This window comes from Cetorhinus maximus, chromosome X (genome assembly GCF_964194155.1).
Source record: "Cetorhinus maximus chromosome X, sCetMax3.hap1.1, whole genome shotgun sequence".
In the NCBI taxonomy this organism is placed as follows: Eukaryota; Metazoa; Chordata; class Chondrichthyes; order Lamniformes; family Cetorhinidae; genus Cetorhinus; species Cetorhinus maximus.
Window position 1 is genome coordinate 16819242 of NC_135917.1, and position 20315 is coordinate 16839556.

Below are 20315 nucleotides of genomic sequence, written 5' to 3' on the forward strand. Positions count from 1 at the left end.
CCCCTTCCATCACTTTACTGATGATCGAGAGTAGACTGATGGGGCGGTAATTGGCTGGGTTGGATTTGTCCTTTTTATGTACAGGACATACCTGGGCAATTTTCCACATAGTCGGGTAGATGTCAGTGTTGTAGCTGTACTGAAGCAGCTTGGCTAGGAATGCTGCAAGTTCAGGAGCACAAGTCTTCAGAATTATTGCCAGAATATTATCAGGGCCCATAGCCTTTGCAGTATCCAGTGCCTTCAGCCATTTCTTGATATCACATAGAAGCCGAATTGGCTGAAGACTGGCATCTGTGATGCTGGGGACCTCTGGAGGAGACTGAGATGGATCATCCACTCGGCATTTCTGGCTGAAGATTGTAGCAAATGCTTCAGCCTTATCTTTTACACTGATGTGCTGGGCTCCCCCATCATTGAGGATGGGGATATTTGTGGAGCCTCCTCCTCCAGTGAGTTGTTTAATTGTCCACCACCATTCATGACTGGATGTGGCAGGACTGCAGAGCTTAGATCTGATCCGTTGTTTGTGGGATCGCTTAGCTCTGTCTATCACTTGCTGTTTATGCTGTTTGGCACGCAGTAGTCCTGTGTTGTAGCTTCACCAGGTTGCCACCTCATTTTTAGGTATGCCTGGTGCTGCTCCTGGCATGCCCTCCTACACTCTTCATTGAACCAGGGTCGATCCCCTGACTTGATGGTAATGGTAGAGTGGGGGATATGCCGGGCCAGGAGATTACAGATTATATTTGAGTGCAATTCTGCTGCTGCTGATGGCCCATAGCGCCTCACGGATGCCCAGTCTTGAGTTGCTACAACTGTTCGAAATCTATCCCATTTAGCACAGTAGTAGTGCCACATGGAGGGTATTGTCAATGTGGAGGCAGGACTTTGTCTCCACAACAACTGTGAATTGGTCACCCCTACCAATACTGTCATGGACAGATGCATCTGTAGCAAGCAGGTTAGTGAGTATGAGGTCAGGTATGTTTTTCCCCCTTGTTGGTTCCCTCACCACCTGCCACAGGTACAGTCTGGCAGCTATATCCTTTAGGACTCTGTCAGTAGCGGTGCTACTGAGCCACTCTTGGTGATGGGCATTGAAGTCCCCCACCCAGAGTACATTCTGCACCCTTGCCACCCTCAGTGCTTCCTCCAAGTGGTGTTCAACATGGAGAAGCACTGATTCATCAGCTGAGGGAGGGCGGTACGTGGTAAGCAGCAGGAGGTTTCCTTGCCCATGTTTGACCTGATGCCATGAGACTTCATGGGTCCAGAGTCGATGTTGAGGACTCCCAGGGCAACTCCCTCCTGACTGTATACCACTGTGCTGTCACCTCTGCTGGGCCTGTCCTGCCGCTGGGACAGGACATACCCAGGGATGGTGATGGTGGTGTCTGGGACATTATCTGTAAGGTATGATTCCGTGAGGATGACTATGTCAGGCTGTTGCTTGACTAGTCTGAGACAGCTCTCCCAATTTTGGCACAAGCTCCCAGATGTTAGGAAGGACTTTGCAGGGTCGACAGGGCTGAGATTGCCACTGTCTTTTCCGGTACCTAGGTCGACGCTGGGTGTCCCGTTCGGCTTCATTCCGGTGTAAAATATATAAATTACTCCCAGGGATTCAGATGCTAAGATGGCACAATTTATGCGTCAATTTAACATCTGAACAAACATTTGCACCATTTTTGCTGTGGTTTCAGATGATAAGCAGATGGAGGTAAATGCCAGAAAACCTCGCAAGAAATTGTGATTTAAAAGGAAACTATAGCTGTGGCAGGAACTTTGTTTCAATCTCAAGAATGCCAAAAGATGAAGGTGACAAAACAAATGTGTTTTTAATTTTGTCTCCTTCTGAGGAGACAATTCACAGATTGACAGCTGCAGACCACAATGATAGTTGCTACTTTGTTCTTTAACAGCACAACATCCTTCTAGTGCTCAAACAAGTTAAACGGCTCAGTCAAAGCTGGGGTTAAGCAGTTGTGGAACGGACTGGCCTGAAATATCAGTTTTTACGGGTGCCTGGTTGAAGAATGAAATGAGCATCTCTCAACATTGCACAATCCAGATCAGAGTGTACAGTACCAAATGAAATGGTGCAATCTGGCAGCGAGGTAACTTATTGTAACAGTATATCAACATGTTGTGCCATAGGGATACAGAACACAGTTTGTTCCTATAATTCCTTGTGACTAGTTCTCAATCCTAGCCATGTTGTTAGTGGGAAGACATAACATGGAAACCAGACACTTCACGACAAGGATTGGAAAAAATGGTGGAAATGCTCAGCAGGTCAGGCAGCATCTCCAGAGAAACAGAGTTAGCATTTCAGGTTGATGACCTTTCATAGTAAGTAGGAGCAGGAGTAGGTTATTCAGCCCCTCGAGCCTGCTCCGCCATTCAACCAGCTGGTCTGCCAACTCAAGGCCATTTTCCCACACTATCTCCAAATCCCTTGATATCTTCAAGATCTAGAAATCTATTGATTTCTGTCCTGAACATCCTCAGTGACTGAGCCTCCACAACCCTCTGGAGTAGAGAATTCCAAAGATTCACCACCCTGAGTGAAGAATTTCTTCCTCACCTTAGTCCTAAATAGCCTGCCTCTTATTCTGAGACTGTCCCCTCTAGTTCTGGACCCCCCCGAGCCAAGGGAAACAACCTTCCTCGAGCTACCCTGGCACGCCCTGTAAGAATTTTCTACGCTTCACTGTGTTCTGATGCAAGGTCATCGACCTGAAACGTTGATTTTGTTTCTCTCCACAGGTATTGCCTAACCTGCTAAGCTTTTCCAGCATCTGCAGTATTTGGCTTTCAGAGAAAAAAATGGATGACTACTCATTCCAGCTGCTCAATTTGTTAGAAGCCAGTGCAAGAAAGACATTAGATGAGTCCTGAGAGGCATAACACTTGGTCTGGAATGACATGCCATGGCCTTCAAAATGAAAAATTGAGGGGGGGAAAAAAACAAACCTTGAGCCTCAGCAAGAAGAGACTTCAAGCCAACTGATTATTTATGTAGGAACAGTACAGAAAACAACTCTCGGAAATGCATCAGCTGAATGCGCACCTGTTTTGGAGACCCTGCTTCCACTCTTACTGCTGCCAATGCTGTCGCCTCGGGTCAGAATGGAAATTCCACTGAAGCTGCTTGCTTTGGTTACGGGCGGCTTCAAACTGCGGTTTGAGCTGTCAGAGTCCGTGCTACTCCATGGTCGAGGTTCAGAGGACTTCAGCTCATTCTCAGTGCTGCTCTGACGGCTGCTAGAAGCTCTGCTTAGGCACTCTCGGTTTCCTCTGCAACAATGGAGACACGAATCAGTGACCTGCTGAAAATATCTTGCAGCAGGAAAGTGCCACTACTCCTGTCTTGTTCCATGAGGTTTCATCTGCCTACATAGAAGAGTTTCCTGCTTTTACAGAATTGCTGAAGGCCTATTGTTTCTTGTTTACTTTAAACATCAATAAATTGGACTAGAGTACTACACAAATGTTGCCACAATGATATGGCCGGTGGTGCTATTCAACTAGTTTTCATGCCCAACATTTTCACAACTGCAACAAACAGGAACAAAAATATCAGCACATCAAACACAAAGTGCTTCAATAGATCCATCTCTCTATTCTAGGAATGCTGCACAGAAGAATTTGAGTCCAAGAAATGATGGTAGGAGAGAACAGGCAACATGGTGTAAATCTAGCACCTCAATGCCCTACATAACACATCCTTTGAATACTGCCTTGCTTTCAAACCAACCGATTATAATAAATCATGAACAAGCATTCACATTTAAGACAATTTTAAAGGGGCCAACAGAACTCGGGTGCAAAATCATTAACGCGCACACGCAATAAAAAGCTGTATTTATATAGTACCTTTAAAGTCGTACAACACCCCAAGGCACTTCACAGGGGTCCTACTGAACAAAATCTGATACAAAGCCACATAAAGGAATATTAGGGCAGGTGACCAAAACTTTTGTCAAAGTGGTAGGTTTTAAGGAGCGTCTTAAAGGAGAAGAGAGAGGAAGGAAAGCAGGGAAGTTTAGGGAGGGAATTCCAGAGCTTAGGGCCTTGACAGCTGAAGGCACCACTGCCAACGATGGTGCGATTAAAATCAGGGATGTGCAAGAAGGCAGAATTGAAGGAGCACAGATATCTCAGAGGGTTGTAAGGCTTGTGGAGATTAGAGATAGGGAGGGGTGAGGCCATGGAGAGATTTGAAAAAAAGGATGTGAGTTTTAAAATCAAGATATTGCTTAACCAGGAGGTATCAAAAGGGTGATGGGTGAATGGAACTCGGTGCAACTTAAGACGTGAGTAGAGTTTTGGATGACCTCAAGTTTACCGAGGGTAGAACGTGGTAGGTCAGCCAGAAGATCATTGGAATAGTCAAGTCTACAGGTAATAAAGGTATGAATGAGGGTTTCAGCAGGAGATGATTTGAGGCGGGGTGAAGTCAGGCGTTGTTGCGGAGGTGGAAATAGGTGCTCAATGATGGTGTGGACATGGAAGTTCATCTCGGGGGCATATATGACACCATGTTTGGACTCAGACAGTTGCCAGAGGGAGGGATGGGGCTCATGGCAATGGAATTGAGTTTGTGACAGGGCCAAAGACAAAGGCTTTGGTCCCCCAATATTTAGCTGGAGGACATTTCTGCTTGTCCAGTACTGGGTGTCATATAAGCAGTCTGACAATTTAAAGACAGTGAAGAAATCGAGGGAGGTGGTGGGGAGGTAGAGCTGGGTGTTGTCAGTGTACATGTACTGATCAGGTGATGTCTCAGAGGGACAGCATGCAGATCAGAAATTGGAAGGAGGCCAAGGATAGATTCTTGAGGACACCAGGAGTAACAGTACAGGAGCAGAAAGAGAAGGCAATGCAGGTGATTCTCCAGCTACCACTAGATAGATAAGAATGGAACCAGGCGAGTGCAGTGTCACTCAGTTGGGTGGATGACAGTGGAGTGGTGTTGGAGGAAGATGGTGTAGTCAACCATGTCAAAGGCTGCAGATAGGTTGAGATGGATGAGGGAAGATAGTTAACCTTTGTCACAGCTTAAGGCATTTATAGAGCCTCAAACTATTAACATGATTCACAGCCATACTTTTCTCCGATGTTGACCAGACACAATAAGGCCACAGTGTAAAGCTAGCGGAGAGTATTTAAAGAGTCACACTAAGTTGTGACAGGTAAACACGTCAATTTATTCAATTACATGCCAACACTCCAACAAACTACGATAAAGGCCTACTTCTCAAAGACCGACTAAAGTATCTTGCAATCACCCAAAGTAACTGGAGCAGAATTTCACCCAATTATAGGTGATCTCAAAATAATTGTGACTTCCTTTCAGGTTTGTATTTGCCACCTCTTGTGTGCCACAGGATACCAAGAGAAGGACAAAAAATAAACGACTAATGGCATTATGTTGAAGTCACTTTGAGCTAAGTTATACAGACTAGATAAAGGGATCTCTCAACTTCCCTCGTATCCAACCTGGAATCCTCAATAAGAACACCAGGCCAGCCAAAATTAGTTTTGATGGTGTGAACTCGTGTACTTTCAGATATAGACCAGCAAAGTATAAAAACTTGTCAGTGACAAAAGAGTAGACGGAACTATGACAAACACATTGCAAAGCCATCCAACGACAAACAGCCATGCACTGGCATTGCACTGCTCTTAAAGAAGCAAGAGCTCCAAATAAAGAATTGAATACCTAAAAAGCTGCCTCCTTTTTTGCAAACTAGAAGAACTGCATTCTTTGGAGACTCTGTTGATTGTATTAGAAAGATAAATGTATTTCTAAAGGTTTGGGACATTCTTTGAATTAAAAGAAGCAACTACATACATGAGTACTGTGCGCATGACACTGACCTGCTGTCCATCAGATAGCCATTGTACGAGGACTGAAAGAGAAAACATTAGAGTATTTTACAAATCTTAAGAATTAAATCGACCTAAAACCCTTGAAGCTTTCATTTGTGGGCCAAATACCCTCTACAAATGAATTTTGACGCTCCATTGCCTGAAGGCCATCAATCACTTCAAACACCTGCAATACTGCAGAGAGCCTTTGCCGTTTTTGACTAAAAGAAACTGTAGCACTAAGCTATTTGACATTGATACACATGATCTAGACTGACACGTCAGTGCTGTTTTCAGATGAGATGTAAAAGCCAAGATTCCATTTCGGTCTGGGATTCATTGAGAGAGAGAGAGAGAGAGAGCGAGAGAGAGAAAGAGAGGAGTGGGGCCATCAAGAGGGAGAGAGTGAAAGAGGGGCAGGGCCATGAACAGCGAGAGAGTGAGAGACAAGCAGGGCCATTAATAGTGAAAGAGTGAGAGAGGAGCAGGGCCATTAGCAGCGAGAAGAGCGGAGCCATTAACAGCGAGAGGAGTGGGGCCATTAACAGCAAGAGAGTGCGAAAACAGCAGGGCCATTAATAGCAAAAGAGTGAGAGGGGAGCAGGACCATTAACAGCGAGAGGAGCAGGGTCATGAACAGCAAGTGTGCGCAACAGGAGCGGGGCCATGAACAGCGAGAGAGTGCGAGAGCACTAACTGTGGGAGAGTGAAAAAGGAGCGGGGGCATTAACTGACAGAGTGCAAGAGGAGCGGGGCCGTTAACAGCGAGAGGAGCGGGGCCGTTAACAGCGAGAGGAGCGGGGCCATTAACAGCGAGAGGAGCGGGGCCATTAACAGCGAGAGGAGCGGGGCCATTAACAGCGAGAGGAGCGGGGCCATTAACAGCGAGAGTGTGAGAGAGGAGCGGGGCCATTAACAGCGAGAGTGTGAGAGAGGAGCGGGGTCGTTAACAGCGAGAGGAGCGGGACCATTAACAGCGAGTGTGTGAGAGAGGAGCGGGGCCATTAACAGCGAGAGGAGTGGGGCCATTAACAGCGAGAGGAGTGAGGCCATTAACAGCGAGAGGAGTGGGGCCATTAACAGCGAGAGGAGTGGGGCCATTAACAGCGAGAGGAGTGGGGCCATTAACAGCGAGAGTGTGAGAGAGAGGAGCGGGACCATTAACAGCGAGTGTGAGAGGGAGGAGCGGGACCATTAACAGCGAGTGTGAGAGAGAGGAGCGGGGCCATTAACAGCGAGTGTGAGAGAGGAGCGGGACCATTAACAGCGAGTGTGAGAGAGGAGAGCGGGGCAATTAACAGCAAGAGTGTGAGAGAGGAGCGGGACCATTAACAGCGAGTGTGAGAGAGAGGAGTGGCGCCATTAACAGCGAGAGGAGCGGGGCCATTAACAGCGAGAGCATGAGAAAGGAGTGGGGCCATTAACAGCGAGAGCGAGAGAGAGGAGCGGGGCCATTAACAGCGAGAGGAGCGGGGCCATTAACAGTGAGAGTGAGAGAGAGGAGCGGGGCCATTAACAGCGAGAGGAGCGGGGCCATTAACAGCGAGAGTGTGAGAGAGGAGCGGGGTCGTTAACAGCGAGTGTGAGAGGGAGGAGCGGGGCCATTAACAGCGAGAGTGAGAGAGAGGAGTGGGGCCATTAACAGCTAGAGGAGCGGGGCCATTAACAGTGAGAGCACGAGAGAGGAGTGGGGCCATTAACAGCGAGAGTGAGAGAGAGGAGTGGGCCATTAACAGCGAGAGTGAGAGAGGGGAGCGGGGCCATTAACAGCGAAAGTGTGAGAGAGGAGTGGGACCATTAACAGCGAGAGTGTGAGAGAGGAGCGGGGCCATTAACAGTGAGAGCACGAGAGAGGAGTGGAGCCATTAACAGCGAGAGTGAGAGAGGGGAGCGGGGCGATTAACAGCGAGAGTGTGAGAGAGGAGCGGGACCATTAACAGCGAGAGAGAGGAGCGGGGCCATTAACAGTGAGAGCACAAGAGAGGAGTGGGGCCATTAACAGCGAGAGGAGCGGGGCCATTAACAGCGAAAGTGAGAGAGGGGAGCGGGGCCATTAACAGCGAGAGTGAGAGAGAGGAGTGGGGCCATTAACAGTGAGAGTGAGAGAGAGGAGCGGGGCCATTAACAGCGAGAGTGTGAGAGAGGAGCGGGGCCATTAACAGTGAGAGTGAGAGAGAGGAGCGGGGCCATTAACAGCGAGAGGAGCGGGGCCATTAACAGTGAGATCACGAGAGAGGAGTGGGGCCATTAACAGCGAGAGTGAGAGAGAGGAGTGGGGCCATTAACAGCGAGAGGAGCGGGGCCATTAACAGCGAGAGTGAGAGAGAGGAGCGGGGCCATTAACAGCGAGTGTGAGAGAGGAGCGGGACCATTAACAGCGAGTGTGAGAGAGAGGAGCGGGGCCATTAACAGCGAGTGTGAGAGGGAGGAGCGGGGCCATTAACAGCGAGAGTGAGAGAGAGGAGTGGGGCCATTAACCGCGAGAGTGTGAGAGAGGAGTGGCGCCATTAACAGCGAGAAGAGCAGAGCCATTAACAGCGAGAGTGCGCGAGAGGAGCAGGACCATTAACAGCGAGAGTGAGAGAGAGGAGTGGGGCCATTAACAGCGAGAGGAGCGGGACCATTAACAGCGAGTGTGAGAGAGAGGAGTGGGGCCATTAACAGCGAGTGTGAGAGGGAGGAGCGGGGCCATTAACAGCGAGAGTGTGAGAGAGGAGCGGGGCCATTAACAGCGAGTGTGAAAGAGAGGAGTGGGGCCATTAACAGCGAGCGTGTGAGAGAGGAGCGGGGTCGTTAACAGCGAGTGTGAGAGGGAGGAGCGGGACCATTAACAGCGAGAGTGTGAGAGAGGAGCGGGGCCATTAACAGCGAGAGGAGCGGGGCCATTAACAGCGAGAGGAGCGGGGCCATTAACAGCGAGAGGAGTGGGGCCATTAACAGCGAGAGGAGCGGGACCATCAACAGCGAGAGGAGCGGGGCCATTAACAGTGAGAGGAGCGGGACCATTAACAGCGAGAGTGTGAGAGAGGAGCGGGGCCATTAACAGCGAGTGTGAGAGAGAGGAGTGGGACCATTAACAGCGAGAGTGTGAGAGAGGAGCGGGACCATTAACAGCGAGTGTGAGAGAGAGGAGCGGGACCATTAACAGCGAGAGTGAGAGAGTGGAGCGGGGCCATTAACAGCGAGAGTGTGAGAGAGGAGCGGGATCATTACCAGCGGGAGTGTGAGAGAGGAGCGGGGCCATTAACAGCGAGTGAGAGAGAGAGGAGCGGGATCATTACCAGCGAGAGTGTGAGAGAGGAGCGGGGCCATTAACAGCGAGTGTGAGAGAGAGGAGTGGGGCCGTTAACAGCGAGAGTGTGAGAGAGGAGCGGGGTCGTTAACAGCGAGAGTGTGAGACAGGAGCGGGGCCGTTAACAGCGAGAGGAGCGGGACCATTAACAGCGAGAGTGTGGGAGAGGAGCGGGGTCGTTAACAGCGAGTGTGAGAGGGAGGACCGGGGTCATTAACAGCGAGAGTGAGAGGGAGGAGTGGGACCATTAACAGCGAGTGTGAGAGAGAGGAGCGGGACCATTAACAGCGAGAGTGAGAGAGAGGAGTGGGGTCGTTAACAGCGAGTGTGTGTGAGAGGAGCGGGGCCATTAACAGCGAGAGGAGCGGGGCCATTAACAGCGAGAGGAGCGGGGCCATTAACAGCGAGAGGAGCGGGGCCATTAACAGCGAGAGTGAGAGAGAGGAGCGGGATCATTAACAGCGAGTGTGCGTGAGAGGAGTGGGGTCATTAACAGCGAGAGCGTGAGAAAGGAGTGGGGCCATTAACAGCGAAAGTGAGAGAGGGGAGCGGGGCCATTAACAGCGAGAGGAGTGGGGCTATTAACAGCGAGAGGAGCGGGACCATTAACAGCGAGAGTATGTGAGAGGAGTGGGACCATTAACAGTGAGAGCAGCAGGGCCAATTAACAGCAAGAGGAGCGAGGCCATTAACTGTGAGAGGAGTGGGGACATTAATAGCGAGGGAGTGAGAGAGAGGAGCGTGGCCATTAACAGCTGGAGGAGCGATTCCATTAACTGTGAGAGAGTGAGAGAGGAGCGGGGCCATTAACAGCGGGAGGAGTGATTCCATTAACTGTGAGAGAGGGAGAGAGGAGCGGGGCCATTAATAGCGAGGGAGTCAGAGAGAGGAGCGGGGCCATTAATAGCGGAAGGAGCGATTCCATTAACTGTGAGAGAGGGAGAGAGGAGCAGGGCCATTAATAGCGAGGGAGTGAGAGAGACGAACGGTGCCATTAATAGCGGGAGCAGCGATTCCATTAACTGTAAGAGAGTGTGAGAGGAGTGGAGCCAATTAAGAGAGAGGAGCGGGGCCATTAAATGTGAGAGAGTGCGAGAGGAGTGGGGCCATTAACGGTGTGTGTGTGAGAGTAGGGCAGGGTCATTAGCGGTGAGGTGAATCTGAAAACAGCCCAGTATTAGGGTCTACTAGCATTAGTAAAGGTTATTGGGATTAGTAGAATTTATTCATTCTAAATTATGGAAAATTAATTCATTAACTAGGCAGACCAGGTAGTGTGTTGCAACTGCTGAACATGGGTTCTCCTGGACACCAGTGTGATCCAGGGAAATTATGTCTGCGGTAATTGTCTGCAGCTTGTGGAACTTTGGCTCAGAGTTCATGAGCTGGAGGCAGAGCTACAGATACTGCGATGCATCAGTGATGGGGGCAGTTACCTGGACAGTTTATTCCAGGAGGTGGTTACACGCCTTAGGATAGGCAGAACTTTAGAGCTGGTCAATGGCCAGGGGCAGGAGGGTGTGACTGCAGGTCAGGCCAGTAAGGGGAACCAGCATGAAGTGATGGAGGAGCCTCAGCCCTCGACTTTGTCCAACAGGTACAGGATGCTTGCTACATGTGTGGATGAGAAGAAAGACTGCAAGGTGGATGAGCGGACTGACCGTGGCACCATGGTGTAGATTCCCATTCAAGTGGGTGGAACGAAGAGGAATGTGGTAGTGATTGGAGACAATATGGTCAGGAGGTAGATACTGTTCTCTGCACCCGAAACCAGGAGCTCCAAAGGTTGTGTTGCCTGCCCGGTGCAAGGGTTAAAAGCATCTCCTTGAGGCTGGAGAGAAACTTGGAGTGGGACGGGGAGGATCTAGCTGTCGTGATCCTTGTGGAAACCAACAATATCGGTAGAACCAGGAATGATGGTCTGCTACGAGAATTTGAGGAGTTAGGGTCCAAATTAAAATGCAGAATGCCAAAGGTAATCATCTCTGGACTGTTACCTAGCCATGCGCCACTTGGCACAGGGTCAAGCAGATTAGGGAATTAAACATGTGGTTCAAAGAGTGGTGAGGGAAGAAGGAGTTTCGATTCATGGGGCAATGGCATCAGTACACAGGGTGGAGTGAGCTATTTTGTTGTAATGGCCTCCACTTGAACCGGTCTGGGACTACTGTCCTGGCCAATCATGAAACTAGGGCTGTGGACAGGGATTTAAACTAACAGAACGGAGAGGCTCGAGTGAAGGGAGACTTGGAAATCCAAGGAGAAAGATCAATGTATCGGAGAAGTAAAGCAAGGTGGATAAGGACAAGCAGAATGGAGCAGGAAGGGACAGAGACGAACAAAAGAGGTACATCCAATAAGGTCATTGCAGGGAATTTAAAAAATGAAATTAAAGGCACTTTATCGGAATGCAGGAAGCATCAGCAAGAAGGTAGATGAACTAGTGGCACAAATAGAGCTAAATGATTTTGATCTAATCACCATTACAGCAACATGGTTATAAAGTGGTCAAGGTTGGGAAATAAACATTCCAGGGTACACAATATTTCGGAAAGGCAGCCAGAATGACAAAGGAGGTGGGGTAGCCCTTATAGTAAAGGATGACATAAGGACATTAGTGAGCTAAGATCTGGTCGCTGAAGATCATGAAGTAGGATCAGTATGAGTGGGAATTAGAAATAGCAAAAGTCAGAAAACGCTGGTGGGAGTAGTTTATAGGCCCCGTAACAGTAGTTATAGCATTGAGTAGAGCATTAAACAAGAAATTATTGGAGCTTGTAACAAAGGAAATGCAATAATCACAGGGGATTTTAATCTTCATATATATAGACTGGGGTAATCAAATTAGCAAGAAAGGTCTAGAAGATGAGTTTGTAGAATGTTTGCATGATGGTTTCTTGGAGCAGTATGTAGTGGAACCGACTCGGGTAGTTATCTTAGGTCTAGTATTGTGTAATGAAGCAGGATTAATTGGTACTGCCAGACTTGCTGAGTTTTTCCAGGTAATTCTGTTTTTGTTTTTGTTTAGGATTAATTGGTAATGTCATAGTCAAAGATCCACTGGGAAATAGTGATCATAATACCATTGAATTCCATGTTATGTTTGAAAGTGACATACTCCAATCGCAAACAAAAATCTTAAACTTGAAGCTAATTACACAGGTATGAGGGGAGAACTGGTTAAGGTTAATTGGGTAAATAAGCAAAAAGGTATGGAGGTAAATAAACAGCAGGAAACATTTAAAGAAACAATTCAAAATGTTCATTCCATTGAAGAACAAAAACTCAGCAAGAAGGACCCATCCATGGCTCACTCAGGAAGTTAAGGATAGTATTAGGTTAAAAGAAGAGACTTACAATGTTGCAAAGAACAGTAACAAGTCCGGGGATTGGGAGTGTTTTAGAAACCAGCAAAGGGCCACCAAAAAGTTGATAAAAAGGGGAAAAAAAAATGGGAGTAAACTAGTCAGAAATATAAAAACCAATAATAAGAGTTTTTATAACAGTAGGAAACTGCAGGCTAATTAGCTTAACATCTGTCATAGGAAAAATGCTGGAAATGTTAGAAAAATTCAAGGTAATCAGTCAGAGTCAACGTGGTTTTGAGAGGGGGAAATCATGTTGAACCAATTTATTGGTGTTCTTTGAAGAAGTAACAGGTACTGTAGATAATGGGGAACCAGTGGATGTACTGTACTTAGATTTCCAGGTTATTGTGGAAAATTAAAGCTCATGCTGTAGGGGGTAACATATTGGAATGGATAGAAGATTGGCTAGCTAACAGGAAGCAAAGGGTAGGCAAAAGTGGATCATTTTCTGGTTGACAAGATGTAACAAGTAGTGTGCCACAGGGATCAGTGCTGGGGCCTCAACTGTTTACAATGCATATAAATGACTTGGATGAAGGTACCAAAGGTATAGTTGCTAAATTTGCTGATGACACAGAGATAGGTAGGAAAGTAAGTTATGAAGAAGGCATAAGGAGGCTACAAAGGGGTGGGTTAAGTGAGTGGGCAAAGACCTAGCAAAAGGAGTATAATTTGGGAAAATGTGAAATTGTCCATTTTGGCAGGAAGAATAAAAAAGCTTATTATCTAAATGGTGAGAGATTGCAGAGCTCTGAGATTCAGAGAGATCTGGGTGTCCTAGTGCATGAATCATAAAAGGTTGGTCTGCAGGTACAGCAGGTAATTAGGAAAGCTAATAGAATGTTATCATTTATTGTGAAGGGAATTGAATACAAAAGTAGGAGGTGATGCTTCAGTTGTACAGAGCATGAGTGAGACCACATCTGGAGTATTGTGTATAGTATTGGTCTCCTTATTTAAGGAAGGATGAACCGCTTCCAATGCATTTGCAGAGAAGGTTTACTAGACTAATACCTGGAATGGGAGAGTTGTCTTATGAGGAAAGGTTGGACAGGCTAGGCTTATATCCGCTGGATTTTGGAAGAGTAAGAGGTGACTTGATTGAAACATATAAGATCCTGAGGAGTCTTGACAGGGTGGATGTGGAGAGGATGTTTCCCCTTGTGGGTGGGAGAATCTAGAACTAGGGATCACTGTTTAAAAATAAGGGGTTTCCCATTTAAGACAGAGATGAGGAGGAGTTTTTTCTCTCAGAGGGTCACGAGTCTTTGGAACTCTCTTCCTCAAAAGGCAGTGGAAGCAGAGTCTTCGAATATTTTTAAGGCAGAGCTAGATAGATTCTTGATAAGCAAGGGGGTGAAAGGTTCTCGGGGGTAGGTGGGAACATGGAGTTGGGGTGACAATTAGATCAGCCATAATATCGAATGGCAGAGCAGGCTCGGGGGGCCAAGTGGCCTACTCCTGCTCCTAATTCGTATGTTTGTATTAGTATGTAACAAGGAAGAGAGTAGCTAAAGTAAATGTTGGTCCCTTAGCAGCAGAGGCAGGAGAAATGATCATGGGGAATGAGGAAATGGCAGAGGCATTGAACAAATATTTTGTGGTTGTCTTCATAGTAGAAGACACAAGTTCCATACCAGAAATAGACAGTAACCGTGGGGAAAATTAGGGAAATTAATATCAGCAGAGAAAAGGTATTGGAGAAACTTAAGGGACGAGAATCCGATAAATCCCCAGGACCTGATGGCCTGCACCCTAGAGTTCTAAAAGCGATAGCTACAGAGATATTGGATATGCTGGCTATGATTTTCCAAAATTCCTTAGATTCAGGAATGGTCCCATTAGATTGGAAGTTGGCAAATGTTACACCACTTTTCAAGAAAAGGGGGAGAGAGAAATCAGTGAACTACAGGCCAGTTCGCCTAACCTCAAGCTGTTGGGAAAATGCTAGAATCTATTATTAAGGAAGTCTTAACAATGCACTTAGAAAAGCATTGTATGATTAGAACAAATCAATGTGGTTTTACTAAAGGGAAATCCTGTTTGACCAATTTCTTGAGTTTTTTGAGGATGTAACTAGTAGGGTAGATAAAGGGGAACCAGGAGATGTAGTATAACTGGATTTACAAAAGGCATTCAATAGGGTGCCACACAAAAGGTTAATAGGCAAAACAAGGCTTCATGGAGTTCGGGGTTACATATGAGCATGGATAGAGGATTGGTTAATGGATAGAAAACAGAAGGTGGGCATAAACGGGGATTTTTTTCAAGTTGACAGTCAGTGAACAGTCGACTGCTGCAAGGATCAGTGCTGGGGCCTCAGTTATTTACAATCTACATTAATGACTTAGATGAAGAGACAGAGAGTAATGTATCTAAGTTTGCTGTTAACAGCAAGCTAGGTGGGAAAGTAAGCTGTGGGGAGGGACAGAGGCTGCAAAGAGATACAGACTAGGTTAAGTGAGTGGGTAACAAGATGGCAGATGGAGTATAATGTAGGGAAGTATGAAGTTATTCACTTTGGTTGTAAGAATAAAGAAGCAAAATATTTTTCAAATGGTGAGAAACTTGCATGTGTTGATGTTCAAAGAGACTTGGGGTGTGCTTGTACAAGGAATGCAGAAAGTTAGCATGCAAGTGCAGCAAGCAATTAGGAAGGCCAACGGCATGTTGGCCTTTATTGCAAAGGTATTGGAGTACAGGAATAAATAAGTCTTGCTACAGTTGTACAGGGTTTTGGTGAGACTACATCTGGAATACTGCTGTGTGCAGCTTTGGCCTTCACATTTAAGAAAGGATATACTTGCACTGGAGGCGGTACAGTGAATGTCCACGAGATTGGTCCCTGGGGTGAAGGGGTTGTCCTATGATGAGAGGCTGAGTAAATTAGATTTATATTCCCTGGAGTTTAAAAGAATGAGGGTGATCTCACTGAAACATACAAAATTCTGAAGGGGGTTGATGGGGTGGACAAAGCAATTATTTCCGCTAATCGGGGAATCTGAAACACGGGGGCACAGTCTCAGGATAAGGGGCCGATCATTTAGGACTGAGAAGAGGAGAAATCTCTTCACTCAAAGGGTTGTGAATCTTTGGAATTCTCTACCCCAGAGGGTTGTGGATGCTCCATCATTGAATATATTTAAGGCTGGGATAGACAGATTTTTGGTCTCTTGGGGAATTAAGGGATATGGGGAGTGGGCAGGAAAATGGAATTGAAGCCCAAAATCAGCCATGATCATAGCGAATGGTGGAGCAGGCTCGATGGGCCGAGTGGTCTACTCCTGCTCCTGTTCATATCTTATGTTCATTAGACATCCTGATACACATACACAAAAGGAAAGTCTTTCTACTTTGCTATATGTTCCAAAAGAGCTTTGCAAGATAAATTTTGGATCAACTAATTGATTTTTATTACACATTCAAATCAATGATGGTAGAAGCTTTTTCACGTGTATACAGAGATAATATCTAATTTAAATTCTCATTAGCATAAATGAATACTGATTCTCAAAAATAGGTTTTTATAATCTGGCTATTATTGATCTCAAGATTAATTTTCATCAATTATTATTCCACAGCAAAATTCCAGCCTTCGAACAAAGGATAAACCCATTTCATGAATAACTACTGTGAGGCTTACTTCTCGAGCAAATATTCGATCCCTGACCCTTTGATACTCTTCTTCTCTTTCTTCTATCGATTTACTCCTCCGGTCATCTCGCAAAGGTACTCTCATCTGGAATAAGACCAAACAATAAAGTACAGCAAATTTCTAAAAGTAGATAGTAGATAAGCTTTAAAGTTTTCTTGTGTGAGAGAACTGCCTCCCAACATTCAACGCCAGTCCAGCAAGGTGAATAATTGTCAAAATATAATCTTCCTGAGAAATCTGTGGTTGAAACTATTCTGCAGACTAGGCCTACCAACCCGTGGATGGTAAAACCTTCTTTGCATGGTACAAAAGCATCAATTAGATATTTGCAAAAAGCAAATGTAAGATGACATCGATTGCCATCTCAATAAGTCGCATAATCTATGGTAAGATTCCCTGTGCTCTAAATACCATAAATGCTTTATAAGGAACCACCTAATGATTTCTTCCCAAGCTCCCCATTTTAATACTATCCACAGCATCAAGCAAACATGGCTAAAGTCACGATGACATCTGCTGTGACTGCGTCTTCAGTGAGTTACCAATCAGTTTCCCCTTGATTTCTCCCCAGCGTTCTAAATGGTCAATACATCATTATCCTCAATCAGCCCTCTTCCATTGTCTAGCTCTCCAGGTACTGAACTCTTATCACTCCACTCCTATCTGTGCATCTTTAGCAATAGCTTTTCTTGTCACTCTGGAATTTTCTAAGAATCTATCCTTGGATGCCGCTTCTTCCACATCCCTTAGTGACATCATCCCCAGGCACAAGGCCAATTCCTATATGCATGCTGATAACACCCAGCTCCACTATTTCCCTCAGCCCTTTCTGTGCTGTCAGACAGTCTGACAATCAAACTATGGATGAATCAAAATTCCTTCTGTTATTTAACTACCCCCTAGTCACCCCAATAAACTCTACTCCCTCAGTACTGACACTAATCCTTTCATCCAGCCAGCTGTTCAGACTGAAAGAGACCATGTTTGACTGAGTGAGCTTCAAAGCCCACATATACCCAACACCAGGAAAAAGACAACTTACTTCAAATCTCCTCAATATTGCCCATCTCCACCACACCCCAATTGCCACTGAAACTCTTATCCATGCTTTTATTATCTGTGGACTCAATTTCTCCAATACTCTCATTGCCAACCTCCCATCCTCCGCAAACTCCACTTGTCCAAAAGTTACGTAAATAGCATTTTTTGGGGAGTGTGGCTAATGCCATTAATAATGTTAGCCAACAGTAAGGCCAACAGCAATATACGTTTAATGTGTGGCTAAAATGGATCTTAGTTTGAGAGTGAAAAATTTTAAAACAAATGCTAAAAATGCAGATAGCTGTTTACGTCTGAAAAAGTGCGGTAGGTTAATGTTTCAATCTAACGTTTGCCAGATTCTTTGCATTTGCAGCATTTTCTGTATTTATTTCAGATATACTATTGCTTCTTTGCAAAATAACAATGCTGAAATCTCTCTTAGGTACTGCTCAAGCAGATTCTTAAAACAACTCTGGTGCATGCCATGGTAACTTGCACCTCCCTCCCCATTTACTCTTTCATAAATGTGTCCCCTTAAACAGAAAGGTCAGGAGCTCTCCATAACTACATCCAAGATACAAAAAAGAGAGATTGGTGAAGCAAACAAACAGCACTGCCATCTCACAAGGATAGAAGCGTGAGTTTTGTTTTGCTTTACTGTAAATTAACGCCACACAACGTGTGATCTCACCTGGTTGTCATCCTTGTCTAGACTCGTGTCATCTCTTTTCAAGATAAATCTCTTTTGAAAATCCATACTCTTCTCATCTTTTATATGATCTGAAAACCTCTGCTCTGGTCTATGGTGGGGGGAAAGAAAAACCTTAAATTAGAAACTATCAGCTTTTAGTTAAACACTAGGAAGATCAAACCACAAATTTGCTACCCTCATTACTGATTCTATTCCCCCATCCCAGCCATCGTCTCAGGCTAAACTAGACTGTTTGCCTTCCTTGATCTCAAGTCAAGTTTCCAACCCATATTAGCTGCAACCAGCTCAAGGGTATGAATGACCGACTCCTGTTCCCATTACAAAGACCACCAACCTCCACTGCCGAGCGTTACCAGTGTCCATCCTAATTAAGCCCATCTACCAGTGGAGTCCTCATACTTGCTTTTATTATATTCAAATTCACCTATTCTATTGTTCCCCTGGCCAGCCTCCAATCCTTTACCTTCTATAAACTTTGGCTCATTCAAAATTCTGTTTTGCATCTCCTAATCCACACCAAGTTCCACTCACATATCACCTTTGCCCTCACTGCTCTAAACTGGTTCCTAGTTCCCCCAAAGTCTCTAATTTAAATGTTCATTCTTGCATTTAAATCCCTTCATGGCCTTCTCTAATTTCCTCAAATCCCACAACCTCCTCACCATCCCCCGAAACTTTTTGTTCCTCTGATTCTAGCTTGTTGCGTACCCCATGCCTCCCATCTCCACCTTTTCAATCCACCATTGGGGCAAGAGTGCCTTCAGCTGACTAAGCCTCAAACACTGGAATTCCCTCCCCATGCCCCTCCACACTCCTTTCCTCTTTTTTTTAAAGAGGCTCTTTAAAACCCACCTCTTTGACCAAGCCTTTAGCCACCCATCCCAATATTTCCTCCTTTGTTCAGCATACATTTTAATTCTCATTAAAGAATGCCCTAGATAGAGAAGAGAGGGGTAGCACCCTCAATATATTGGGGGGGGAAGTATCAGTGCATCACCTTTAAGAGAAGTCCCTACTTGTCCAAGTTCACAAGCAATAGTATTGAGTTGCACTGTCTAGGCGCCATTGAGCAAAAAATGCATTCAACTGCCTACGGCTGGCTGCCATAGAGGAGCGGCATCCTCAATCCTATTATTAGAAAATAAGGGCTAAAGTTTGGAGGGAAATCAACCACACAACCGAGAAAAGTCTGGTTATATTGTGAAAGCATTTCCAAATGAAACCTGGTGGAGTGGGCAGAGCCTCTGTCTTTGTGATAGGTCAGCATTAACCAAGACAGGCTGATGGTTGGAATACAGCTTCTTAGCGTTTACAGTGAGTTGGTTCATGCATACATGATGGCCAGTATAAAGCCTGAAGAAAGTTTATTTTCTTTCTCTTTTCTTGTAACAAGTCAATCACAGCTCCCCAATCTCTAAATGTCTGTCATTCTTGCAAAGTTGAGATTGCCACACTTTTTATCTGGACATACCCAGTTACCGTCAGACACAAATGCGTTTTGCCAAAATCTATTCTGCTCTCATTGAAGGATCTGGAAATTGGGGACCTCCAGGTGGCTCATTGGAGGAGACTGAGAAACTAAACTTTCTTCAGGCATTATACCACCCATTAATATTCCATCAGGGGTCTCTATTTGTATAATGCAATCTTTTCACATCGCAGCCAATCTAATGAAGGTTGCAGGGATAGAAATTTGAAATACTCTTGCAGAAAAACACCAGTGCCACTGACCAACAATAATAAAACTTGTGAAAATGTGAATTGGGCAAGCAGATCAGAATGCAGCCTGTGCACCACTCCAAAACAGGTGAAACGGGAAGAAAGCACTGGATACAGAGGTGAATTTAATGGAAGTAAAACTGTAATGAGGTGCACAGCACAGCTATTCCTGCCCCCAAAATAAGTGGAGTTAATAAAAAACCCCTGTAAGCAGTGCAACTTTGAAACTGACAATGTAAATGGCTAATCAATAATGGGCATTGCCCTTTGGCCATGAAAGCAACTGCCCATTTTAAATATGAATGCTTTAAGTCTACATTTCAATCAGAGCGGGACTAACATCCTTGCAAGTGCTGTTGGGAGGAGTTTAAACTAATTCGGCAGGGGGAGGGGACACAGAATGTTAGCAGAATAGGGACACATCATAATACAGTAAAACAATCAAGTCAGGGGGAGCACAGCTGCATTAAGTTTCAAGGGAGTAAGGCAAGGCTGGATGGCCTCTACTTTAATACCAGGAGTATTACAAGTAAAATGAATGAGTTAAGGGTGAGGATTGACATGTGGAATTGTGATATAGTAGCCATCACAGAGACATGGTTGAGGGAAGGGCAGGATTGGCAGCTCAACATTCCAGGATATATAATC

The 20315-nt window shown here is 45.6% G+C and overlaps 1 protein-coding gene across 9 annotated transcripts in view; it reads right to left on the reverse strand.

Annotated features, from left to right (window-relative positions):
- r3hdm2 (R3H domain containing 2) overlaps nt 1-20315 on the reverse strand; it is a 294265-nt gene that overhangs the window by 103364 nt on the left and 170586 nt on the right. For all 9 annotated transcript variants that reach the window (XM_078534495.1, XM_078534493.1, XM_078534494.1 and 6 more), the window contains 4 exons: nt 17928-18036; nt 16184-16279; nt 5890-5921; nt 3077-3303 (listed from right to left, as the gene is read on the reverse strand). In XM_078534495.1, the coding sequence (XP_078390621.1) occupies nt 3077-3303; nt 5890-5921; nt 16184-16279; nt 17928-18036 (464 nt within the window). The remainder of the gene's footprint in view (nt 1-3076; nt 3304-5889; nt 5922-16183; nt 16280-17927; nt 18037-20315) is intronic.